This window comes from Lonchura striata, chromosome 6, assembly GCF_050655825.1.
Source record: "Lonchura striata isolate lonStrDom1 chromosome 6, ASM5065582v1, whole genome shotgun sequence".
Classification (NCBI taxonomy): Eukaryota; Metazoa; Chordata; class Aves; order Passeriformes; family Estrildidae; genus Lonchura; species Lonchura striata.
In genome coordinates this window covers 32,118,438-32,137,500 of record NC_140708.1, presented here as the reverse complement: position 1 = coordinate 32,137,500, position 19,063 = coordinate 32,118,438, and the positions used below count along the sequence as shown (strand labels likewise).

Here is a 19,063-nt window from a genome sequence, read left to right as displayed (position 1 = left end):
TTCATGGGGGGCAGGCCACCAAGAAAAAAATAATCAGCGCAAGCACTTAATAAAATTTAAAACCACAAGCTACAATGCTTTAATTGAAATCATGACAGCAGCTAGAGTGGTGCATGTTCTTAGTACTCATGGTCAATCTAGATAATTAGTGTTAATTTTGCTTAATTATTTTTAAAAAGGCATATTTTTATAACATCTGCTAGCTCCTCTTCATCGCCCATTAGAAATAAGAAAAAGTATGGTGCCTTTCTCCAAACAGTACCCCTCCAAATGATATTGAACTAGTGTTTTACAAAGTATTTTAAACTTTGTAAAAACCCTCAGAAACCTAAGACTCACATAGATGTCTCTCAAGAAAGAAAAGTAGAAGGGAAAGAGGGTGGGAGGTGTGGGTCATAAAAAGGAGGAGTTTAGAGGGTAAGAATCCTAAAAAGTTAGAGAGGAGATACTTAAAAAACCACCAAAGGCTGGGAGTGAGCACAAGGAGTGAACACTGATCACAGAACAGATGTACAGGGCTGTATACTGGAAATGAAAGCACCATCCCAATGTTAAGGGAAAGAGGGGGAAACAATCAGATTTCACATCACAAGCTGAGAGAACTACCCAACAGAAAAAAATTAGTGTTTGACTGTATGTTTTTCTATACCATTTAAGCCACATTTAAAGAAAATAATTACCATCCCAGTTCAGTCTTACTACAAGAAATTAGAACACTAAAGCCCTGTGAACTTGGTGCTAACACTAACTCAGAGCCATTTCTTAACTTGATTTCAGAGCCATTCCACCCAAGGCATTCTATAATGAAACCTAATTTTATTATAAAGGGTGGTGTCATTTACATTGTTTGGATTTGGAGGCACCCTGTCCTTTGGACATGAAATCAATGCCCTATAGCAGCAGCTGACGCTTCCAACTGCTTCCCACCCCTCCCCAAATTCCTTCTCCCACAGTACCCCCTGCACTCTGAGGAGGGTAGCAAGGTGATTCTCTTGCAGCTTCAGAAACAGCTTCTATCTGGAGTTATATAAGGAAGTTTAGCAAAGTGGCACACTATCAGCAGAGATTTAGTCATTCCATGTGGGCTGGATTCAAACTGAGATCTCAGGAGCTCAAAAGACAGAGCGACACAGCCTCCATGGAAGCCTGTGTACGGCAAGGGTGCCAGAATAGAGCCTTGTAATGAGAGGACGCGCAGGTTTTATTAACAAACAGTATGGCAAACCACAATGTCTTTTAAGATCACTTCATACCTCCTTAGGAGAACTATAATTGGGGATGCCTTGATGTTTCACTCTGTGACGAGTTAAGAATTATGCCTGAGTCACTGTACTAGCCTTCATTTAAACTTTAATGTGCATTTTGCATTGGGTATAAAAACACCGTTGCATTTACAACCTATCCAACACAGAGTGGGTACTTACATGCAGAGAACAGAATGCCAACAATTGGGTTTTAAATTATTTTTCTCTCTACCAGCACAATTTTGTTCAAGACAAAGTAATAAATTCCTTTATTTAGTTTATTTTCTGCTGCTTTCACCATATGCAGAGAGAAAAAAAAAATCTAACTTATGAGGCTAGCAAAGAAAAGCAAAAAAAGAAATAATTACCAGAAGCAATGTCAATTTTTTTTTTTTAGGTGGCAAACACAGAGGATTTATAAAATCCAAAAGGTATAGCTGAATTCAGTATAGCTCCCAAGTTGCAGCCCCTTTGCAATAACACCCTGAATTTTCTTACTTGTCTTCATAGCTATTTCAAAAAGAAAAGCAGATGATAAGCAGCAGCTTTGTTCTTTATGTATAATTAAATTTTCAGAGCAAATTTAAAAATTAGGAGTCTTTATAAAACTATAATCTTATGTTTGCAAAGAAAAATTATCCTACTGCACTCTTTGCAAAAGCACAGGAGCAGACATGCAGGTGCTGTTGAAGGGATGAGAAAATGAACCTTGGTCTTCTGAAAAACCTCAGAAATCAGGCTATACAGACCCTTGCAACAATACTGTCATCTGTTTAAATACTGGGACTGTTGGGGAGGGGAGCTCAGCAGTGGTGGGAAGGCTTTAATGTGGTTACATGTTTATTTAATTTAATTTTTTTTTGTTAACTCTTTTACTCTATAGCTTTTACATATTAATATCAGCTCTATGAGAAGAGGGGGAAAAATTAGGGAACTAGTGAAGAATCTTTGTATCACAAATACCTACCTGTTTTTAAGAATTCTCTGTAATTGTCCTTAATCTGGTTACTTTACAATTCTTTGTCATCACCATTTCTAAAACTCACAAATCCTTTCCTGCAGAGTTCAGTATATATTACTGATACATTACTGGGCATACACGTTCCACAAAGAAGATACCAGACAAATAAGTGATGTTAAAATACTTGTGCTTCTAAATATATTTATTCAAACACTTCACTGGTCCAAGTTTTCCACATAAAATCCTCCAGAAATCTGACCTATAAACAAACTTGACTTTAAGTTAGCCCTTCTTTTCAGTGGCTACTAGGAAATAAGAAAATAGCAGTTCAAATACCTGCTTTGCTACAACAGTAAGCAAAAGCAGACATTAATTTCAGAAAATATACTGAAGCATTTGAGGAACTGACCATTAAAATAGGCTTCTTTCTAAATATTTATGAGTCATTTTATAACTGGAAGAAAGGTGTTCTGGAATACTGATCTCTAGTGTTACACCTACAGATCTACAGCACTCACAAATAAATAATAAATATTGATATGTGTGTAGGTCTCTCTACCTCTACTGTATTTTCAGTGAATATACAATCTCCAGTATAATACATAAGCTATTTAAATACCTCACACCAAACTCCAAACACTGTGAAATACCATGTAATCTTAAAAATGTTTCAGCAGAGGTTTATACCAAAGCAATGCTTTCACTTTCAATGTCAGTGTATAAATGTACTTTCCCTATCAAAGATTTTGTGATGCAAGCATGATTATTACTATACCTGATTTGATCATGGTATTCTTGGAGAGATCAAATAATAGAGTTTTTTTCCACCCTTCTTTTTCTAGTGCCTTTTAAAAAAATTCCACTATCAAAGAATGTTAATTTCTAAGGATTGATCTAGAGATTCCTGTGTAAGTACACAATTATTAGGGAAAAAGAGGCACAACAGTGAATATTTTAAAGCAATGTAATCAATATTTTTGCTTTGTGTAGATTTCCCTGCAACAATGAACAAAAAGATCTACTTCAGATTTAGAAACTCAGCTTTAAAGGGAAAGCTAGACAACAAAAAGCAAGAAAGTACTCACCTCTTCACGTAATTTTATCAACTGCAACATGAACGCACAAAAAAGATAAAAAGGAAAGAAATGGCAGGAAAGAAAGATCAGTTGTGTGACAGGATACAGAATTAACATTGACAATTTATCTGTTTACATGTTTAGCATTTAAAAATCACAGACAAACACATTAAAAGAACCTAAACATAGACTACATGCAGAGTTTTTTGAACGAATAAAGATCACTTTCTCACACTGTCACATTAAACAAAGAGAATAGTGTGAAATTCTCTTTTAAACCACATCTAAGACACCATCATGAAATAAAGGGGAATGACTTCATAGAAGTCTATATTATAAAGAAAAAAACAAGTTTACTATTCCTCTCTTCGAAGATTGTACAGCTGAAGTGGTTTTGTATATACAAGTTTTCAGAATGTTTTCTGTATATTTTAGTTGTGACAAGAGATTTCTTATTTTACTAGCAGATTCTAACTTATTAATAGATGATTGCATCTTTATAGCATGTATTTCAGTATTTCAATTTTTATATATCTGAATTCTACGGTAACAGTATTATTTAATTTTATTATTGAACTTCATACTGAGGGGTTTTACCAGGTAAAAAAAAAATGAAGCAGCTTAGTTAAATGGCTCAGAACTATGGTTTATTGAATAACATATTTAAAAATAGACAAAGGAATAGGGAACAACAGGAAACATATCTCTATCAGAAAAGACCCATTCCAGGTTCTTGATCCAGAACACTATACAGTGTGTGTATATATATGCACATAGAGCGTGTGTGTATGCTTATATAGTATAAAATTTTATACTTATTTATTTATGCTTGTAAATCAACACAATCTAACACTAATATTGCTCTGGCAGCTTTGCTATAAAACTAAATAAAACTCCAGACTGATTATCAAGCTATGTTGTAATATACTCGCTCCTTAGAGAGATAGATAAATTATTTGTACTGGAACAAAATGTATAATTACTCACAACAAATATCTGCACGAGAATGCCCTATATAAAAAAAATTACAGTTCTCTCACCGATTCCAGTTCGAAATTACAACAGCTACACAATTATCTCAGTTTATGCTGATACTTCACCTACAGTTTCATAACATTAATTTTCAACACATGTGTAAGCTGAGAATGTTTACTACTAATAAAGTCTCACCAGCAGGAAGGAAACAAAAGAACCTCCATTATTCTCTATTGTCTCATATGGCTCGTCTAAAACTGAAGGTTTGCCTCACCCCGTTACCAGAAGGGACAGGAGCTCTAATGAGATCTAATTAGGGGGGCTCCTACACCACCCCGAATTGAACCGGGCCAGCTCTTCTGCACCAAGCTCAAGGAACTTTGCTACAATTTGGAATAAAAAAACCCTCACTGCTAGCCAAACCAGTGCTTAAATTCAAGTGCTGGGCCTATCATAAATTGGTCTCTTTCTCCAGCTCTTCCCCCCGCCCTTTTTCCCCCCAAAAAGGCAAACATTAAGGCTCTTTAGAAAGAGACGATTTGGGAGTTGATCACATAGCTATCTTTTCTTTCTGAGGCCACCATTCTTCAGTTGACTATGATACTTAAAGGGCCAAAGTTTAAAACGACTCTCCCGCAATAGAGCCCGTCCGGGCATGCCACCCTGCTATAATCAATGAGAGTTTTAAAATGCTGCACATTTGCTGTTTCAATAGGTCCCAAACAAAAATGTTCTATCTTGTTTGTGCTGCATGGCTGAATTTAAGCTTGGCATGGGATTTGCAGTTAAGCTAAGTAATGGGAGAGGGTTGGGGTCTTTTTTAACATTGGCTGAAAGATATTCATTCAAATTAACAAAAGATGTATTTTTCCCGCATTTAACAATGCCCTTGATGAAAATGTGTTACCTTTACATTTCTATTTTGAAACATTATTTTTCCTATGCTCACTCCTGAACTGTAAACAGCGTTAAGACGTGCACAGCCACCATTTTAGGTTATGATAATCAGCATATTTTTGAAACAAAGATTATGTTTTTCTTTTTTTTTTTTTTTTTGCAAAACAGAATTCGATACAAGAGGTAATCTGTTCCTTTGTAGGCTAAAAAAAAAAAAAAAAAATCTGGTTTACGCTGGTTTGAACCAGTGGAATCTCTTGTGGCTAAGCCTTCTGCTGTGACTAAAATCAAAACTGCACCACAGAGAGCGAGATGGGATGTGAGTGTGGTGTGTGCACGCAGGCGTGTGGCCACGAGGCTCATCACGTGACACAAAACTACCGAATTTTTTTTAAAAAGCTGATAACGCCACCGCCGTCTCTGTCCGCATATAGATAACGAATAAATGCTGAACTCTATTAAACGCCCTTTACACATTATCGTGGGTCGAACACACAATTTTCTGAACTTATGATGACAGTCTATTTATTTTGCTATAAACCCTCGGCATGTAACGAACAGATTTGTGTCTGGTAATGATCTGCTCTGCCAGGGCTATATGAAATGATACCGACCTTCTTTAGATCTTGGCGAATTAAATTGACCAACTTCACCCCCTGGTCTGTAGCTGAAGTTTGACACACTTTATGCACAGCAAGCCCAAATCTAATATTATCACAACTTTGTAGTCAGAAATTAAGTAGACACAAAATATTTGTTCACCATGAATCACGTATGGAATGTATGGGTATATGGATATGCAGTTTAACCCAATGTGAATTTATTTAAACTTACTAATGAACATAGCTGCAAAAGAGAAAAGAACACTGTTACACCTCAAAATAGTTGATAATACTGAACCTCACAATTTCAGTTGAGAGAGATTTCTGATTTAACCCAAAATATACTTCCTTGAAAACATGCAACTTGCTACATAAAACGGTTCTATTATTATTAAAGTGAACCTACAACTTTAGGCAGTGTATCACTTCACCAAAAAACTCAAAAGTTTCAAGGGATTTGCTAAATGTTGGTGGCCAGGATGACAAACAAGACTTGAAAGCAACAGCCTGTTTAAGACCACTCTTGGAAAATAAATAACAACCCAAAGCACACAGTAGATTTTTGGGATTGAGTTTGTAATGTGGTTGTTTTTTTTTTTTTTGATGCAAGAAGTGACATTTCTTGATTTTCAACCTATGAGCGCCTCATCTGACTACATTCATATGACTCAAATTAAGAAAAAGTTAAAGTATGTTAAGCAATGACTTTACTGAATTCTAGGATCATTAAGAGCACTATATCATTCACTACCTGTCTCATGACAACAAGCTGCACTTATTTCAAAAGAAACTTTCAATAATAGTAGAATTATATAATTCTTACAAATTCTTACAGGAAATGTCAATATGCTCTATCTGGTAAAAGCAGTTAAATCTTGTTAAAAACATTAGAAGGGAATTCTATTCCAAGTTATTCTAAGTGCCATCTAGATACAATGGTAGTACTGCTACTTTTGGGAGACATGTTGGGAAAATGACGAAGACAAAAGACAAATCGCCATTACCTATTCTTCAATCTGTTCTTTGTACTTCAATTTTTCTTCCGGAGAGAACAATTGGAAACTTATACCTATCATCCTACTCATTACAGCTTATAACTTGGCTGTGGTTTACTGTAATTGTACCTTTGAAACACAACTAAAAAAAGAAAAGGTGAATGAGGAAAAGATCCTAATAATTTAGTTTTCCAACAGTGATCTGTTTTATTTCCAGCCTTTTAGTATGGTCATACTAGCCAGCAAGCATTAAGTTCCTTTTGTCTTCTCTCTCCACCAAAAACATCATGCAAATGTTTATCACAATGACAAAGACAACAACTCATATCTCTTATCTCCTCTGGGTAACAACCCTGACTACGCAGGTATTCAATATTTCTATTGGCAGATTTTACCAATCTTTGTGGTTTGGGACAGGAACAATTCTGAGCTGCAAGTTTTATCAATACCTCCTCTGTCAGAAAAGGAATCCTTTCTCTCCCTTTTCACAGCTGGTGACTGAATTGGGGAAAAACAAACCCACCATTTTTCAGTTAAACTAATTTAACCTAATCCAAACTGATTGAGAAGTAAAAATCCTACAGTATTAGTCAGGATCAGTCCATGTACCAATACTTACTTCCATCAGACAAAACAAAAGCAAGCATTTGAAACCTCTTCGAATATCTTACATGGCTTTAAATCACACTGAGCATCCTTTCATCATTTACTCCAAGTTTTCTACTGCTATAATAATGTATAGGAGCGAAAGCATATTAAACCTGGGGTTACTGAGTTAAAAACAACAATATTTCATGTTCAGTGTCTAGTTCTTGATTTTGAAAGCTGCACATTTGAATAAGCTCAATACCAGTTGAAGTCTTTGCACTAACTGCTTGCACCCATATCTACATATATATATGTAAGTGCAGGTAAATAAAGATATTAAATAAGAAAAGAGAATGCGATATTGATTATTGGAACAACACAATACATAATGTATTTTAAAAATTCTGGCATTCACATTTTTAAAAGAAATTAGGTGACTCCTTTATGGTGCTATTTCATTATATTTTTCAAGAAAGTTTAAAAGGTACAGAGGTAATAATTTCAAGTTGGGCTACAGAAAAGGTTTTTGATTACCTAAAAAACTATACAAGAGTCCTTCAGCAGACAAGTTTTTCTTCCATTTAAATAGTGGTCAATTCGAAGAAAAAGCCCAAATTTGACAAATGGTTGAAGGTATCATTTAGCTCCTTGAGATGAGAACATGTCTCTTTCACCAAGTTTGGAAAAAAGATCAGTCACAGCAAGTGCTCACATGAACCAGTTATTTAAACATTCTTTAAAAAGTGAAAATAAAATATTTTATCTCATCCCTACACATAAGATATTCTGTTATAAGTAAAACTTCTTATCACAATTGCCCTTTTATGTCTGAATTCACACATTTTTTTTCTTGAAATGTAAAAGTAGCAGCACCTTAAGAGAAATAAAATGAGAACCTTAACGGTTTCACAGGACTTCATTTACAATCATGACATACAGACTGTGGAACTCTTCCCCCCAAAATAATCTTCTCCATAAATACATTATTTAGGTATAAAATCCCCTCTTTATTTTACTCAGATTTTGGAATCTCCACTTTCTATCACATATAAATATGAAGATTAACATCCCTTAAATTTAAGTCTTTACATAGATATCAGAGCTGCTATTTTCCAGTCTTATATCTTCAGATAATGTATCTAATTTCATTCATATACGAGTTAAAGTCTATTAGAGAGTTTAAAACTTATTCAGTGTGTTTAAAATACTCTATAAGATTGGGGTTATGGGGTCTGTGTTTTGAAAGTCCTTGTACAAGATAAGTCTCTTTCTTTTCCTGTCCTTAGTGGAGCTGAGCCAATACTGACTGTGGAAGATACAAAAAAATTTCAGAACATTGTTCTGATCTATTTCCTTATTAAATAACAAATTTATCAAGTAAACATTTAAACCCTTTTTTCTTTCATTAGCAAAATAATTTGGATTCTATCTGGCTAGAAGAGAAAATATGACCACTAGGAAAACTTTCAGCTAACTTCTAACTCCAAAAATAGAAGACTTGGATAACAAATTTTAGAATGAAAAGAAATATTCCCCTTTTCATCCCAAAAAGAAATATTAACAGGTGGGTCAAAGACTCCTGAAGAAAGTATTGCCTTCACAATTTTCAGTAGTCTATCAGGATCCTCACACTGTAGTACACAGAACAACAATACGGGTACAAGATTTTTAAAAAGCCTCAGGATTATCAAGCTTTCATTCATTAAAAGAGGTGGATAGCACTCTGCATCCTAGTACAACTTGCATTATGAAAGCACGCTCTTAGTACAACTTGTGTTTTTGGTACAAGGAGAGAAAATCTGGTTAAAGGAGGAATCACACAAGGAAGCTGAGTGGGATACTGCCTAATTCTGAGAGTGCACTTTCATTTGTTTTGCCTGCCAGTGTTGATTTAATTATACTGCATTATTATCAAAGCTGCATTATGTACTTTTTTATTCCTTTTACATGTGTTTGAGGTGAAGACCTTAGCTTTGTCGGCAAACAGCGTGTTTCAAGTTATTTCTTAAGTACTAAATAATAAAGAAAAGAGAATAAAAGATTTTTTTTGAGATAGCAGACAGTGATCACAAGTTAAAGGGTTAAATGTAAGATCTCCAAGAAACATTTTGAAGTTGATTAAGACCCCAGCTTTGCATTAAACAGTATCACTTCCACATGAGTTGTTGCTAATGCTGTTAAGGAGCAGCTTGAGAAGCCCAGTGTGCCAGTGACCTCCTTCACCCTCCAGCCACCCACTAGGGCTTCTTGATTAGCATCCTACCTGGTTCTCTGAGGAATTCCCGTCATCCCCCAGGAGTTCATTCCGCACCTCATCACTGTAGGCGATTCGTGACCTTTTCTGTAAAACAAAAAGAAAAAAGGGTTAGGAAGTAAAGCTCCGAAGCCATTGGTATCAAGGCTGATCATCTTAAACCTCGAGAGCCCCCTAATGGATACCTATTTGATTTAAAAAAAAAAAAATCTGCAAGTGAAAGTTATTAGAAAGTTCTTGAACTGCTGTACCTTAACAAATCTGCATGGCAAAACTATAGTATTTCTAAGACAGTCACACCCTCAATATTGCAGCAATGAAAGCAGCTTCTGTGAAGCTTGAGATATGTAACATGGGAGGCAATATACACTAATAGCAGAAGCATTGAAAAAATACCAATGCAAGAACCAAACATTTTTCTGAAGAACACTTGCTAGCAGGTCAAAGAACGCAATGTAACAGCGATGGCAGCAATGCCACTAGACAGGAAAGGAAGACTGAGCTTTTCCCATATTAAAAAAAAAACCCAACAAAAACCAAAAACCAAACCTGAACAACACACACATTATCTGATTCAATTTAAATATGTAGAAAATTAACAAGCATTTTCTATGCTGCTAAGGCTGCTGGGAAAGGATCAGAAATTAAAGGGCAAAAGAAAGGAGAGAAAAACACAAGGAAACACTGATTTTCAGCAGTTCATGGAAACACCACAAAACTGAGACAGTCATCCATGGGATAGTTATGACAGACAGGATATTAGGTAAATTCACAGCTTATGAACACCAGATTTGCTCTTGAACTGGTAATTATGTTGATTCTAAACTAGATCAAGTGCCAAACACTCGAAAGCAAATATGTGATGATTAGCAAGGTAGCACGTGATTCAATGGAGCAATAGGAAAGTCCACAATGAGAACATCAGCCCAGATTTCAATTTCTCTGTTAGCCAAATAACAGGCTATTACTCAGTTAATAGTCCCACACTCATCCCTCCTTATTAAAGGAGGGATTGAATTTTGAACATATTGTCTCATTTTTTTTCTTTTTGAGAGTAGTTATGGTAATTTTTACACCTCGTCAGAGGAAGAAACCCAAGAGTAACAAAAACTAAGCTGTGGGCCCTTACTTTATTAATGGGGCCTTCCCTTACACCCTACCATAGCAACTACCAGTAGGAACTCAGAAAAAAATAAATCCCTCTTCAAACCTTCCCTGCTTGGGCCATCATGGCAAAACTTGTGTTTGGGACTGAGGCACCAGAAAAAACTGCTAGAAATTATACTGAGCACAGGGAAATTCATCATCTTAGTAATAAGGAGGCTTGGAAGTGGGTCACCCTTTGTGCAAGGAACCTAGCAGTGAAGTAAGCCTTGTACAGGTCACCTCAGAGCAAAACATTTTAGCTGTTTATGCTGTGTAGCTCCCCTTTATTACCAACATGATTGCTGCAATGTTTACACATTTGTGATTCACTTGCCATCAGATCCTAAAGCTACAGATGTAAGTAGGAAGGACAAAGCCTTGGACCACGGACCCACAGCAAGAGGTGAATTGTGCCAAATCTTTTGGAGATCTCAGCTGTCACAGTTTCATACTAACCAAACTAAAGTAGTCTACAGCATTAAAGGAAATGAGAACCTTTAAACAGGCTGTGGTATCAGAGCTGCCTGTTTAAATTATTCATTTCATCACTATGGGGGACTAAAACACTCCACAGTATGCAAGAATATCATATGGAGATAGGTTTTGTTTTTCTCTTTTCTCACCAAAAAGCCAACAAATTGGCATAGATTGCTCAATTACATTATTTTCGTATTTTCATTTGATACACATCAAACAAGGAAGGAAATTACAAATATATACCAATAAATATCTAATCTTCTTTCTGATTAAAATTCAATCTTGAGACCTCATTTGAGGTCTAGTAGTTCAACTGTACAGTTTCTCCCAATTTCACAAAATGACTCAGCCCCATTGATCCTGTTAGTGTTGAATGTATTTATCATTATTAGACTGAGATGAGGAGCATGATGCTTCATGAGCTTGTTCTCTAGTGAACAAGCTTCCTAATAATATGTAGGGACTGAAATGGTCCTTGATTACACATCATTTATTTGAAAGATATAACTGGACAATACTATCATTCTTAAGAGCCTGCATGGGAGAAAGGAAAAAGAATACACTTCATGGGAAAGAAATAAATGTTAATAGCAATACAATTTTTAGAGGCCCCTTATAATCCTTTATTATTATTGCCAGTGAACTTAATAAATATATTTGTATAGTTCTTTTATTGTAATAAATCGGTCATGATCTGAAATCAAAAATTTTATTAAAAGAAATAATGCTTTGACTACAATTAGGTAGAACTTTTTGCCATAATCAATAAATAATTTGATACTACTTTTGATCACAGTTTCACTACCAAATGAATCAATAATATAAAAGGAAAGGTCTTTGAAGTAAAATGTTCATTTATTCTTTCAGGATTTGTCCAAAATATCAATATCTTGAAATTCTATTCTTATTTTTAATAAAGTATTATTGGCTAACATTTTTAAATGTGGCCATCAAGCTCAAGACAAATTCAGCTTGTCTGAATGATTAAGTTTTTTTTTTATTATTTTTTAGTTCATAAACCATCAGCTGTTTATAAATATATACTTTAGCCAAATGCAAGAATGATAGTTTGAGCTGGAAATGTCACACACTCTGCTACATTTTGAAGGAACCCAATTCATAATGCATTTTATAAATAGTTAATGACTTCTATACATAAGCTAACCAGGCAAATCAAGAAATTGTCAACATTTTTAGTCTTAGTTGTCAGTTACCACTGTCTACTGGTACTTTATATGTATGTTTCTAGAAAAGACAGAAGCTTTACAGAGTTTGTAATCCAAGGCATTTCTGGGCAGCTCAATATAGGTTTAAGAGGTTCTGTGTGCAGTTTTTTGTCTGCAAAGCTCTGTCACATATAGAAGTTTTCCTTGTATTTTATATTTTCTTGTATATACCTAGCAAAAAGTCTAAGCACACAAGTGGTTTTGCTCAGTGAATGTGTTTGCAACTGAGCATAGCATGTGCCCAAACACAGACACAAAAGGGTTAAGCTACTTTCTACAAGAACTTCAGCACTCGGAAAGTTTCAGGGGCTGTTTTAAATGTACTGCAGTACCCAGACCTTCTGACAAGCAAGAATTTCTGATTCCAGGCAGATCTCTCTTGGTTTATGAACAGGATTTTTGCATACTGATTGGGTGATTTCCTTAAAGCCCTGTTCAAACAGATACACTTGCTCAGTTCTGTCTGGCAATTTGGCTTTAAACAATCTGTCTACTTGACCCAAGCCTTAACATTTCCCAATAGAACTGAATGTGTTCATAGGCAAGCCCAGCTAAATTAGAATTGAAACGAATTAACTCAGCTTAAACTAATTAAGATCTGTGATCTGCAGTACCACCCCCCTGTATGATTCTACATGTGAAGCAGGGTACACATAACCAGACTGTAAGAATTCTGCTATACCACTAATCTGAGCATACCAATGAAGTTCTTCTATTACTAAAGCGTATGAGAAGTTAATTTCCATGGCCTACACATGGCAAAGCAATTGCTTAAATTGCCTCACCTGGGAATTTAATACAATGTTATCATCAGACCAGCCACACTGTAAATAGATTTATAATGCTTTCCATGTGCTAGGCTAGGTTGCATATGAATTAAGTAATGATCTGGTATTACAATACAATCAGCTAGTTCCCACACCTGGCAGACAGGATATTTTGCTAAATTACTACCTATACAGATACATCACAACATAAAAACAGAGAAGGTAATGGGAAGAGAAACAATCTACATGGTGTATGACCGAATTTTACACGGTAAACCAAATAAGATGTAGATAGAAAGAGGTATCCAAAATAATCTATTTCCAACATCTGCACAACAGAACACATACTTACTCATTTCTATTCAATTTTGGCCTAATTTTCCGCATTCTATACTTTAATTACCATCCACATTCTGAAATGCTCCCATTAGTGAAGACCAGAATTAGCCAGTGCCCCCTCACTCCAATGCACTTCCAGCAATCAGCCAAATAATTGATATAAAGTATTGTACATTTTCATACATGAACTAAAGAATAGATTTCCCCCTCCTAAATGCTAAGCAGCCCCTGAACAGATGAGCAAATGTAGGTGCATCTCAGACAAAAGACCCAACAGATCCTTTTATCCCAACCTTTCAATTTTTCAGGCTTAATGTTTTAAGAACAGATTAAACAGATTTTTCTGGTGGAATATGTGTGAACAACAAAAAGGATTATTTATCCACAAACATCTGCTTTCATACTTTTCAAAATCTATTAGAATTCCCAAGTATATATAAATGTTTTTAAAAATCTCCAGGCACCTGTTTCACAGTTTGGCCCTGCTCTAAAGGTAAATAAATACTTGAGATTAACATAACCAGAAATAATTTGTGGGAATATATTAGATTTCATTTTGTGTTCTTTGACAGTAGTCACTTCTGCCATTTGCTAAAAGCAAGATGAAAAAAGTGACCTGATCCCCAAATGGACAGCTAAATCCTGCAGAATATACTCTTTCCTCTCTTTCTTCTGGAATAGGTATTTAAGTATTTTTTGCTGAGCACAAATGGAAAAGATACAGTTGAACAAATTTAGAGGAAAAGTGGCCCTATTTAACAATCTTAAAGCTTATATTAAAACAAATCCAAACTGATTTCTTATTAAGCAAGAGAAATTGGAATTTCTCTTCAATTTGAAAAATTGTGCTCAAACTTCAGTTTTCAAAACTTAATTTTCATTTTCAAAACTTTATTTCTCTGTAAAGGTGATCAAGGAACAACTGACTAGACACTTCAGACTGAAATTCCAAAGGGGCTTCCTGTTCCTAAGTAGCTGAGTTTTTAGCAATTGGGTGCATGAAGAAGGAAAACTGTGCTAATATACAACCTGATGTCCAAGCATTTCCTTAAAAAACTGAGAAAAAAAAAAACACCAAATGAATACATTCCTGTCCAAAAGTAAATAAAAACTATTCCACAAATTCACTGAAACTTCTGATTGAAAGAATCAATTTAACAGTAGATGTCAGCTGGCAAAAGTCAATGTCTCAGCCACCCCCAGTGCTGCTCCCTCCCTGCACACGCAGAGAAGAGGCTGCAGGCAACTCCGAAAGGGAAACAACTCAAACCCCGTGCTCAGCCACTCTCCAAATGTCAGCAGCCCCCTGCAACAGCACAGAGAAATCAAACACCAAGTGCTAATGTGAAATTAATGCAGAGATACTATCATCCATCTTAAATAGATGTCACAGGTCCATAAATCATCTTTTCAATAATCCTCATCAAGCACACTTTTAGTTTCATTATGGGGTGAGGGCAGGGAGGAAGGTCAAGCAAACCGCCATGAGGACCCAACACATTTTATTATGTTGATGGTGAAAAATGCAGCTTCTCCCCACAAAAATACTTCCACCTCAAACTCATCACCAGTGGATCATATATGTCACCAACAAGGCAGATGTTTAAACTGCTATATTACACCTGCTGTGGGTAGGGAAGGAAACAGGTGACCTGAGAGAGAACTGAGATTCACTTTTTTGTGGCTTTATGGCATAACAGGATGATTCCTATTGTGAAAAAGACAGTTCTGTTTAGAAAAGCAGCTTTTATTTACCTGAATTCAAATTTCTAAACTTAACAGAGATTGAAAGATTTTTCAAAATTCAAAAGGTTTGAACTGACCTCTGCCTCATTCTGTTTTTAGAGAATGCTCAAATATTCAGTATGATCACTATGGAAATCTATGGAAACATCTCAAGAAACCTAAAATAATAATAATATAAACATTTATAAATCCAAGCATAGAAAATTTCAGGTGAGTACTGCTTGGGCTTGAATAGTACTATCCAAACATAAAAAGGAATAACTGCCCTTAGACTGGCGTGTAAATCTATTTTATTTTTCTTTTTAATATAACAACTCATCTTTGCTTGTTTGAATTACCACATACTAATTCCAAACCTCGATCCCTCCACATACAGTATTTTATTCTTTCATCAGAATTTAGTTTCTCCAAGGTGCCTTTAGTGCAAGGCTGCTCTGCACAGCAGTTTGCCAGTCTTTTTACTCATGTGCCATAATCTCAAAATGTGCTAAGCATCAGCTACTGCAGGAAGGAAGACTGGGTATATCTGCAAATTTAACTGTAACATCTCTGTAGGCCAGCAGTGATGCATGACCTCTGCACTGCTGACTTGCAGTTATTCCACTGTCCACTGCTACCAACAGCTCACAGTCTGCTCCTGTAATGTGCTTTTCAGTACTCTAATTTCAGTATTTCGGCCAACCCCCTTCTATGGATTCCTTAAAATGACCATTATTAAACTATCTTCTTTCATTACAAAGCCCATCTTTTCACATCTACTTAGCTGACTGAGTTAACCAACTTCTCTATTCAGTCAGTGGAAATTCCTTTGAATTTTGCATGAGATCACACAAATTCATTCCTTCCCAGATCCACCTTCCTGAAAAGCTTGTTGCTTCCTTGTAATCACCCTGTGCATGCTTAAGGACCAGTCTGTGTTAAATTAAAAGTTGGTTGTTGTGCCTTTTGGTTTGATACATATAGCACACATATATTGGCTAATTTGCTGACAAAGGTTTTGCAATTTGCAGACCCTTTTTTACTATGGCCATTTCTGTCATCAGTGCTGGAATAAAAGACAAGAGCAAGGCACTTCCCAACCCAGACAACACTTTGATAATAAAGATATCTCAGGTGAAAGACCACACCTGATGCAGGTTCAACGTAATCTACACACTGACAATCAATTTGGGTGTAGGGGGACTAAGTGGGCTAAATTCTGCTCTTGGGAGCATAGCTTCACAATTGGTCTTGAAGTGAGAAAGGACACCTCCAGACTGTGGCCTCAAAAAACCCTCATCTGTATGCAAAGAATAGGAGCAGCCAAAATCAAGTCAGTATTCTTGATAAATTAATCCTTAATTCCCGTTCACACTAACCTACAGAAATATTTAAGGATGTCAATATGATCACTTAATTCATTTACAGTGTCAAATCTGAGAAGACTCTCACCCTTAAAACAGATTTTAAAAATCATGTGAGGCATTGGAAGTCAGTCACTAATATCATACAGGCTGCTGTTTTTCTACAGAAGTCTCTGTGAGATCTGAGTAACTTCAATTTAAAAAACAGCAGAACTAGGCTACAAAAATAAGCTTATTTTGAGAATGGTTTAACTACAGCAGCTCTTTGAAATATAACATATACATGTAAGAATTACAAATTTCTCTGCATAACCACCTTTTAGGGAAAATTGTTAAAGATAATGGTGGAACAGAGAACTCCCAGAGCTTTTAAAAGCACACTACAAAGCTTATGCTTCTTTTATGAAATCTTTATTGGTCATCTCAACTCATCTCCTTGCTGTAATGACCTAAGCCATATATTTTGGTGGTTTCTTTTATTACTGTGAGCTTGGTTTTGTGCCTTTATTAAAAAGTCTATTTTACCACACAGCTTCATTTATCCAACTAATGCTATTTAGAGCACAAAGAGCAACCACATATCACAATCGTGTACTTCAGACTGTTTTGTGGTCCAAAGACTTTATGCTGTGTGGTAAGTGTATAATTAACATAAATGTTTTCTAAACCTTGGAGATGGAAGATAAACTCCAGTGTGTTGGACCAACAGACAGATGAACTGAGAAAATAAAAATATGGAGCCATTTTCCTCCAAGGGAGGAAGTTTAATAAGAATGCCAGCTTTTAAAGAGTGCTCCCAAAGATAGCAAAGCAGGCAGGAAAAAAAATCTTAAGTAGGCTCAAGATTTTCTAACTAATTAGTTCACACTAATTAGCTCATGGCGAAGGATGATAAACATCTCAGATAAACCAAAACATTAAATGTTCATTAAAATACCTTTGTTTCAGCCAGTATCTCCATCTGGAGGCCAGGTTCCCATTGCTAACAGTAACAAGACACCTGCTGGTACATTCCACCAGCTCCTTCCTTTCCCAGAAAAAAAAATCCAAGTTTTACTTCCTTCCTTTATTTGCTACCTAATCAGCCTGTACCTAACTGTAAATGAAAACCTGTAAATGGGCTGAACCAGTTGCCATTTTTGAACACTACCATCATCTTTTCCAGCTCTCCTACTCCCTGGATTTCTAACAGTAGGCAAAGGAAAGATGGTATCTTTTAGGCTTTCCAATTAAAAGTACAATTTTGGTACAGAACTCAGCTCTCTTAATAAATTCTACATTTGGTCCACTGTGAACTCCAAGTGTAAAAGCCAAAATGAAACTATAAAGATAGATCTCATTTTGGACATCCAGAATGAGGGCAGGGAGAATTCAACTGCCTTAGAAGCAGAGATGCTTCTAAGGCAGTTGAATTGTCCCACCTACATTTGTGCTACTCTGATAGGATCTATTTTAAATCAAAGAAACTTAAGCAAACCTTTCCAAAAATACTTTTTAGTCCATAAAAATCTTTTTTTGGACACTGTCCTTTTTTTACTGAATACACACTCTCAGCAGCATCTTTCCAGTCATGTATCGATGTTTTTTAATTTCTGAAAATAGTAGACAGAGTAAGACATTTTCAGCTAACCCCTAAGAATATTAATCACAATGTGAAGAACCCTATTCCATGAGAGCAGCATATGTTCATAACATATAAAATAAATAAAATAATGCTTAATGCAAAGAACAATCAAATAGACACATTGTGTAATTATGGTGGTTTGCACACAAATACACCTACAAGGCACTCATTCTGTGTACTTCACTGCAAACATTTTGAACTATAAGCACATTAACTCAAATTATTAATGAAAAGGAAAATGAAAAATACTTTGTGTATAACATAGCCCTATCAAAACTAATTTTTGGATCTTGCTGTTCATGCTTCCTGAATTTATTATTTTTGCACTGACATGATTTAGCTGAGATGCCTTTCCTTCCTTCCAGAACATATGTATTTGCAGATAGACATGTTGCCTTGCTTGAAAAAGATAAAAATTGTCTGAGTTTAGTAATTTTAGTAGTTAAGTGGCCACAATTTGGCTTTGAAGTTTGCAGCAGATTGATGGGGGAGTAAATCTGTACTTTCACTGCTCCCCACCAGGCACTACTGGGATAGCACCAGTTGTTTCATGCTGTGTTAAATCAATAGCTAATATGGTAAAATACTAGCCCGATGTTCAGACATGGCATTTTCTAGTTTTATCACAAGCTGATGATGAGCAGTTCTTGCTTTGCACTACCTGAGATAAAAGTCAGTTACTAATCCACTACCTCTAATTTATTGAAAAACCACTACCACTAATTTATCAACCTAAAGTCCTCCTCCTTTTTATAATGCCTCTTCATTTTTCAGTCATCCCCATCCAGTGAAAATACTTATTA

The 19,063-nt window shown here is 35.6% G+C and overlaps 1 protein-coding gene across 11 annotated transcripts in view; it reads right to left on the bottom strand.

Moving 5' to 3' along the window:
* VTI1A (vesicle transport through interaction with t-SNAREs 1A) overlaps nucleotides 1-19,063 on the bottom strand; it is a 266,161-nt gene that overhangs the window by 206,534 nt on the left and 40,564 nt on the right. For 8 of the 11 annotated variants that reach the window (XR_014956324.1, XM_085583713.1, XM_085583712.1 and 5 more), the window contains 2 exons: nucleotides 9,602-9,679; nucleotides 3,291-3,311 (listed from right to left, as the gene is read on the bottom strand). Coding sequence is in view for 10 of the 11 variants with exons in the window: in XM_085583713.1 (XP_085439839.1) it covers nucleotides 3,291-3,311; nucleotides 9,602-9,679 (99 nt within the window). In the remaining variant the exon portion in view is untranslated. The remainder of the gene's footprint in view (nucleotides 1-3,290; nucleotides 3,312-9,601; nucleotides 9,680-19,063) is intronic. The other 3 variants (XM_085583715.1, XM_077784693.2, XM_021525992.4) reach the window with 1 other exon arrangement.